The 8,631-nt window shown below is 34.7% G+C and overlaps 1 protein-coding gene across 1 annotated transcript in view; it reads right to left on the bottom strand.

The window, feature by feature from the left end:
• Window positions 1–552: 552 nt before the first annotated feature.
• Window positions 553–8,631, bottom strand: part of PPP4R4 (protein phosphatase 4 regulatory subunit 4) — a 122,625-nt gene continuing 114,546 nt past the window's right edge. The window contains exons 24-25 of the mRNA XM_012803431.2: window positions 5,457–5,604; window positions 553–1,174 (exon numbers count right to left, since the gene is read on the bottom strand). Of these exons, the coding sequence (XP_012658885.1) occupies window positions 1,150–1,174; window positions 5,457–5,604 (173 nt within the window). The 3' untranslated portion in view covers window positions 553–1,149. The remainder of the gene's footprint in view (window positions 1,175–5,456; window positions 5,605–8,631) is intronic.

Below are 8,631 nucleotides of genomic sequence, written 5' to 3'. Positions count from 1 at the left end.
TACTTAAAAATGAATTGTCTACTTTTTAATTCTAGAATAAAAACTGCAGGAAAAGTATTTAAAACTTTTTTCACAAACACAGGTATCTCATTAACCTATGTTTTATTTTGAGTAAATTCATTATTCATTATTTCACATTATAAAAAGTAACCACACACACATATGCATTCACAAATTCGATCATCTTTGTCATACATCAATATATTTTAAAAAACAAATATTTTCTAATATCAATATAGTTATATGCTGATTGCATTTTGAAATTGAGAAGCTGACAATAGCTTCATACAGTCTATCTCAAGAACCGAATTTTAAAATTAAGAACTGGATATGTTCCACAGGCAAATTTTGATGGAAATTTTAGCATTGGTACAAATAAATGCTGTTGACATAGCTTAAGCATGATAGCTTGTAATAACAGCTGATTTCAAACTAGATTCATCATTTTAAATTAGTAAGGACAAATACAATCTAAAATGTAAACAAAGTATTTATAAAATAAATTCTTCTAGGAAATAAAGGAAATCATCAATCTATTATTTTTAAGGTATTTATAGCTCAATGTTATCAGAAACCTTATAGATTTTCATTGCCAAATTTATATCTGGGCATGTCCAGGTACAGCATATTGTTACGGTAATCATAGGACTGATAAAATTGCAGACAGCGGTTTGTACCCTTTCAGCATGACTTTTCAATTGAGCTTGGAGAGTTGTGAGAAAATGCGGTAACTTTCTTACTTTCCAAGGCCTCCTTTCAAGTGATTAGCTAGCTAGCGCAATTTCAGTTGATTTGGACAATTTTTTAAATGCTAAAACTCTAGAACAATTAAATAGCTGGTTTCCTGCACAAATAAAGGCAGATTTGTCTCTTTTGCAGCAGTAAAGCACATTCCTAAAGTTGTTTTTCATTACACTTCACTGTAACATTGGAATTCTGTAACCACATTATTATTCAAGAAATATATATTAGAACTCCTAGGGCATCTAATTTCAAATATGGAAAGTTTAACATCAGCTGCCATTATGTCTCTTTTTTCATTCCTGTAAAAAAAAAAAAAAAAAAAGCCGAGCCATTGTTTTAGCTTTTGTCCATCAAACACATTATCTCCAGCCGTCTTTGTTTTGCCTCCTTCATCAAGCAGTTGATTTAAGGATTAGATTTTCTGGATTTTCTTAGGAAGGAAGAAAAGAAGAAAGAGGGAAAGGGGGAGGGTGGAGAGGAGAAGAGAGAAAAAGACGATTTTAAAAATTATTCATATAATGCTTACAAAGTAAATTTTTAAAATACAGATAATTTACCTTGAATAAACTTAATACTTGCATATGAGAATTCTAATTAAGGGGAAAAATGAATTAAAGATTTCTTGAAATTACCTTTTTCTCTTTTTTTTTTCTGAGACAGAGTCTCACTTTGTCACCCTCAGTACAGTGCTGTGGCATCACAGCTCACAGCAACCTCAAATTCTTGGGCTCCAGTGATTCCCTTGCCTTAGCCTCCCAAGTAGCTGAGACTACAGGTGCCCATCACAATGCCTGGCTACTTTTAGAGATGGGATCTTGCCCTCGCTCAGACTAATCTTGAACCTGAGCTCAGGCAATCCACCCGTCTTGGCTTCCCAGAGTGGCTTACAGGTGTGAGCCACTGTGCCCAGCCTTGGAATTACCTGTAATTGTGAAAAATTCTATGTATTCTTAACATAGCACTGAATTTAATTCATGCAAATTTCTCTACATTTTAAATTTTGTATAACAGAAATTACAGTCCTAAGTATATATGATTTATCTATTCTTAAATTCAAGATGCATACCTGTACTTCCTTTAAGACAATAATTTTCCTAAATGCCAGATTTTATCATCTTTAACACTGAAAGCCTAGAGAACATATTGCATAGAATTTTTTTGAGAAGCTAAAACTGAGATGATTAATAGTTTCTGAAATCACTTCATACACTTATTTTAAACAAAAGGAACATATGTTCATGTGGATATGACATGGTTGTAAATTGCGTGTAATTCTTCCCAGAAAAAAGACCAATGTATAATAGATATTAACCACCTGTTCCAGATATGTGGCAGTACACTCGTGAAAGAGTCCATATTAGAGACACATTATATGGAAATATAGTTATGGACTTATACAGGTAGTCACATATCAAAAAAGCAGCTATGGATACCAACACTCCTCCCTCAGAATCAGAAGAGAAGAAACAAACCTGATATGATTTGTTATCAGAGTGTTTGTTTCTAGATTCATCTTGAAAACACCAATTATATACATAAATATTATTGATCGTATAACTGTTATATATTTAGCAAGACTCTATAAAAAAGAAATTCATTCTCAACAATGAAAGAACAGGCAAAGGTAATAACCTGAAATAGGGAGCTGGCATAAATATATTAGGTTTCAACGGTCTTTACTTTAAAAAATCCCAATGGTGTTTAGAAAAATAAGTGAAGAAAATGCATTATTTCTAATGTTATTAGAGAGAGAAAAGATGTCAGGATGCCAGAGCTGGAAGGCAACTTAGATGAACTGGGAATTGGCCCTGTCATGTGACAGATGTGCACAGTGAGGCCCAGAGTGTGGAGCTGAACTGTGCACAGCCGCTTAGCGGCTGCTGGAACGTGGGCACACAAGACCCCAGGTCAGTGCTCTCAGTAGGTCATTACCCTGTCTGCCTCTACTCTCATGAGTTTTAAATGGAATTCTCATAGTATAACTATTAGAGCAATAGTTGTATAGGTAAAGAGTATTCTCTATAAATAAAAGTACAGTATTAACTCTACTAATAAGCAATACTATGACTTTCTTCTATTACTACTGCTTTTTGTATTATACAGTTTTACTTTTTCCTTAAACTCAATTCAATAAATTTTTTTCTAAACTCTGAATGAAGTTGTGTATATACATCTATATTGGCATACCAAAAGCCAATCAGAATTTGAAATAAAATACAGTTCAGTTCTAAAAGGGCCTCCAGCTTTGAGTTTCTGCAAAAAGATGGCATTTGAGAAACTATCTGAAAACACCCATGAACTAAGTGAAATATCTTTAAAAGAAAATCTAAACCTTGTTTAAAATCTATTCTTAGTGGAAGCTCAGGTGTCGTGAATGAAGCAGCAAATCTGTTAACTATAGTTTGGGCACCCTGGTATATCATTTAAACCTTGATGTAGTCTCTATCATGGTGACTTTTATGGTATTACCCTTAAATTTTTAAGCTCACAGAAACAAAAGCTTCAACAAATCAAACAAGATACAAAAGTGCATATAATAGGAGCTGTTGGGGGAAAAGAGAATCTAGGCTCAACTTGAAGGCACAACTATAGTCTGTAAATATGTCCAATTTATGGGACCAGAACTCTGGGTTCCTTAAGTGACATCAGCTGATTGAATACAGGATACTTAAGCTAGATGTTTAAAGGGCTGTCATCTCAGAAATACATTTCCTGAATGTAAATGTTTCATAGAAAAAAATAAATCTCAGATATTAGCAAGAGCCATTTAAATGTTTCTTTTGATTATTTAAGGTAAGGTGACCAGATGTCCCACTTTGGGCGGGACAGTCTCAATTTATAACAATTTGTCCCATGTCCTGCAGCATTTTTAAAAAGTCCCGATTTTTGGAAAGAATGCATGACAAGCTAGGGAATGGTGGGAGAATGGGAAGGGAATATATGGCGGCTGAAACGGTTAATGTAACTCCATTTGGGAATGAAGAGGTTAATGTAACTTCATTGGGAAATGAAAAGGCTAATGTAAACTCCCTACTCCCCTCCTGGGCAAGGTTTCCCAGGTGGAATTGGTATCAGAAGGAGACTGGCTCCTTCCCTCACTTCTAGGCAAGGACAATTAGCTCACAAGGAGCCAAACTGTCTGGAACAAACAAGTAGCTCTCCCCTCTCTAGGGGGTCCCTAACCATAAACAGCTCAGCCAATAGCAGCCCTGCCCGACAAAACACCAGATGAAATTCCTCTATGCGCTTTAAAAACTTCAGCTTGCTTCACTAGGGGGTCGCCCTTCCTCCAGCCATGCCGAAGGGAAGAGTGGTCCAGGCATATGCTTGCAAAATAAAGCACTATTTGTCTTTACATGTGTGTGGTGGTCTCTCAGCAGCAATTCTGGTCCCAACACTGCCATGTGGCTATTTCGCCAGGATATGAGTTTTATATTATTATTGTTAATTTTATAATGTTAAACTTTAATAATAACAAATAATTGTTGAGAACTGATTATCGAGAACTGCTTATCAAAGTTTGCACTGTTGATCAGTTGTTAGAATTCGACCACCATTGTTGGGACTTAATGAACAATGGCATTTTTTGGCATTGGCAACCACGAAAACATTTTGTAACTGTCCTTCAGATGATACACATCGTACTGCATGCTAATGCTAGTTAAACAAGTGATGTCAACAAATCAGCTATTCAGATAATTTAGGTAAGTAATTTATTTATTTATTTCATGAATTTAGCAGATAGTACTCATATTATTTATATTTTATAGTGGCAGCAAAAAGTCTAGCGCTGGCCTTGAAAGTGACACTTACGACTTACAAGGTATCATTATTAAAAAAAATATTGATAAGGAAAAGGTTAACTCTTGGGCATCAGCAAAAATCACAATAGAGAAAAAATGTTTAGAAATATTTCATCATTTTGAAATAAACCATGTTCCATACAATAATGCACTAAAAACTGTGGGATACGCACTGTCCTTACCAGGAACTAATGCTGTGACTGAACGCGTTTTTCTACGGTAAATAAAGTGTGGACATCAGAAAAATCACAATTAAGTGTTGAAACTTTGACAGCCATTTTATGTGTGAAATATAATTTAACAAATTCTTGTGAAATTTTTCATGACCTTTTAAACAATGACAGCAATCTACTAAAAAAAAAAATTTTCTCTCAGGGGAGATATGTGCCAGAGTATAATATTATTCTATATTTTTTTTTTTTTTTTTTTTGCCAGGGCTGGGTTTGAACCTGCCACCTTTAGCATATGCGGCTGGCACCCTACTCCTTTGAGCCACAGGCACCACTCTATACATAATTTTTTTTAATGTATTGTATTTGTAGATTGTTACAAATATATATATTACAATACTATTTTTGCATTCCATGAAAATTTTTGTTGCTCCATATAGACCAAATTTTTAATTAAGAACCCCCCTGCCCCCCTCCCCTGGTCAATGGTGTCCCGCTTTACCAATGTTAAAATCTGGTCACCTTAAATTAAGGTTACAATGCCTTTGCCATAAATAAATCATCCTATATAAACTACCTCACATAACAGGGTCACATGTGATAATAATCCCTTTTAACTTATAACAGGTCTTCATTATAGACATTTTCTATTCTTTGGAAGGTATTTAAGAGGTGAGGAAAGTGCACTAAGAAAAAAGAGTAGACAATACACCAGGTAGGACATCACTTGATTACTTACAAGGTAGCCTTCCGTGGTTGTGTGTCTTTACTTCCACCGCTCTTGGGATCAACTGAGTTAGCTGTCCCACGGGAGGTACTTGCTAAGGGTGTACTAGGAGAAAAAGAAGTTGGAACACTACTGGCATTACGAGTCCGGAATGAGTCATCTGAAAGTAACACAGGCAGAGTCAGACTCATTGAACATACTAAGAAAGAGGTTAACCTAAGAGAGGAAGAAAAGGTTAATGAGAGCTGATCTTTTCTCTTTTTGAATTGATTTTATGAAGGTATAATTTACATGCAAAAAGCTGTACAATGCTGAAGTTTTGACATGTATACCTCTCCATTCATTTGCCCCTTGTCAAGTTTGCATGTTGTAGAATTTTTTTAAATTGGAATCATGGAGCATATACTTTCTTGTTTGGCTTCTTTCACTCTGTATAATTATTCTGAGATTCTTTCATGTTGTATATATCAATATTCTATTTCTTTTTATTTCTGACCAGCATTGCATGGATATGCCAAAATTTGTTTAACCATAATATCAGTTGATAGGCATTAAGATTTTTGCCAAGTTTTATATATTACAAATAAAGCTGCCATGAGTATTCATGTTTAAGTCTGTGTGTGAACATGGTGTTAATTTCTTTTCAGTAAATTCCTACTGGTGGAACTGCTAGATTCATATAGTTAGTGTATATTTAATCTCATAAAAAGCAGGCAAATTGTTGTTTAAGCTTTTTTTCATTTCTACCAGGAATGTATGAGGATTACAGAATGAAGATTCTGGAGACTTGCTCCATGTTCTCACATAGTTGATATTGTGAGTCTTCCTAATTTTGGACATTCTAGTGGGTGTGAAGTGGTTAATTCCTTGTGTGCTTTTGTTCTTAATGCTTTTAAATTTCCACTTCCCTAAAAATTAGGATGTTAAACATCTTTTCGTTTGTGAAGTTTATGTTTAAATATTTTTTCCATTTTAAAGGTAGTTTGTAAAACTTCTTTGTGTATTCTGGATACATATGTAGTACAGATATTTAAGCTCCACCTTTTATCGTTTTAATATTTTATTTCAAAGCCCAGAAGTTTTACAGTTTGATAAAGTCCAGTATGTTAATATTTTTCTTTATGGTTAGGAGAAATATTTATCTATGCCCAAATCACAAAGACTTCCTTATATAGTTGCAGAAATATAGTAGTTTCTGTTTTTATTCTATTAGGTTTCAATACATATTGAGTTAATTTTGTGCATAGTGTGAGATAAGAATTGAAGTTCAGTTTTTTGGTTGTTTTTTTAATATGGATATCTAATGGTTCAAGCACTATTTTTTAATAGAATTTGTTTTTTAGAACAGTTTTAGGTTTACATCAAAATTGAGTGGAAGGTACAAAGACTTCTCTTATCTCCCTTTCCCCACACAAGAATAGCTCTGCCACTATCAACTTCTCCCACCAGTGGTGCATTTGTTGCCCCTGATGACCGACCTTGACACCTTATCACCCAGAGTTCCTAGTTTTTATTACGGTTCTTTTTTTAAAAATGTGTTTTTCCTTTGGTGGCGTGACACTGTTGGTTCACCCTTGATGTTGTACATTCTATGGGTTTAGACAAATGTATAATGACACATATCATTACAGTATCATACAGTGATTTCACTATCCTAAAAATTTCTTGTGCTCCACCTATTCAAGCTCTCCTTTCTCCCAACCCCTAATAGCTCCTGACCTGTTTGTTTTCTCTATAGTTTTGCCTTTTCCATAATGTCATATACTTGGAATCACACGGTATGTAACCTTTTCAGATTGGCTTCTTTCACTTAGTAATAGGCAGTCAAGGTTCCTTGTGTCTTTTCACGGCATGATCGGTCATTTCTTTTTAACTCTGAATAATATTCCATTGTTTGGATGTACCATAGTTTATTCATCCATCTGCCTACTGAGGAAGATTTTGGTTGCTTCCAAATTTGGGCAATTATGAATAAAGCTGCTACAAACAGTCATATGGGGGGGGGGGTGTGGATGTGAGTTTTCAACTTCTGTGGGTAAATATCAAGAAGCTTGATACCTAGATCATATGGTGAGTCTATTTAGTTTTGTAAGAACCTGGCAAACTGACCTTCCTAGGATTTGTTCTGTGAAGTTTGGATTTGGTCAAGGGGCCACATGTGGTCCTAAGACAGTAGGTTCTCATATGGAACATTTTTTCATATGATTATTTTCCATCTATATATCTTCTTTGGTGAGGTTCAAGTCTTTGCCCATACTTTAATCAAGTTGTTAGTTTTCTTACTATTAAGTTCTAAGAGGTTTTCTTTAATATTTTATTTATTTCTTTTCTTTTTTTATTAAATTATCACTGTGTACATTAATGCAATCATGGGGTACAATGTGCTAGTTTTATATACAATTTGAAATATTTTCATCAAACTGGTTAACATAGCCTTCATTGCATTTTCTTATTGTGTTAAGACATTTATATTCTACATTTAATAAGTTTCACATGTACCCTTGTAAGATGCACTATAGGTGTGGTCCCACCAATTACCCTCCCTCCACCCATGCTCCCCCACTCCCCTCCCCTCCCTTTCCCCTTTCCCCATATTCTTGGGCTATAATTGGGTTATAGCTTTCATATGAAAGCTACAAATTAGTTTCATAGTAGGACTGAGTACATTGGATACTCTCTCTTCCATTCTTGAGATACTTTGCTAAGAAGAATATGTTCCAGTTCCATCCATGTAAATATCCATGTAAGAGGTAAAGTCTTCATCTTTAAGGCTGCATAATATTCTATGGTGTACATATACCACAATGTATTGATCCATTCGTGAGTTGATGGGCACTTGGGCTTCTTCCATGACTTAGAAATTATGAATTGAGCTGCAATAAATATTCTGGTACACATATCTTTGATATAATTTGATTTTTGGTCTTCTGGATATATTCCTGTACCTATATACCAGTAGGATCGAATGGCAGTTCTATTTTTAATTCTCTAAGTGTTCTCCAAACATCTTTGCAAAAGGAATGTATTAGTTTGCATTCCCACCAGCAGTGTAGAAGTGTTCCCCTTTCTCTACATCCATGCCAACATCTCTGTGGGATTTTGTGATGTGGGCTAATCTTACTGGAGTTAGATGATATCTCAAAGTAGTTTTGATTTGCATTTCTCTGATGATTAAGGATGGTGAGCA

This window comes from Otolemur garnettii, unplaced genomic scaffold, assembly GCF_000181295.1.
Source record: "Otolemur garnettii isolate 467f Iridium unplaced genomic scaffold, OtoGar3 scaffold00020, whole genome shotgun sequence".
Taxonomy (NCBI): Eukaryota; Metazoa; Chordata; class Mammalia; order Primates; family Galagidae; genus Otolemur; species Otolemur garnettii.
The sequence above is the reverse complement of the archived record's forward strand: the minus strand, read 5'-3'. Positions and strand labels throughout refer to the sequence as shown.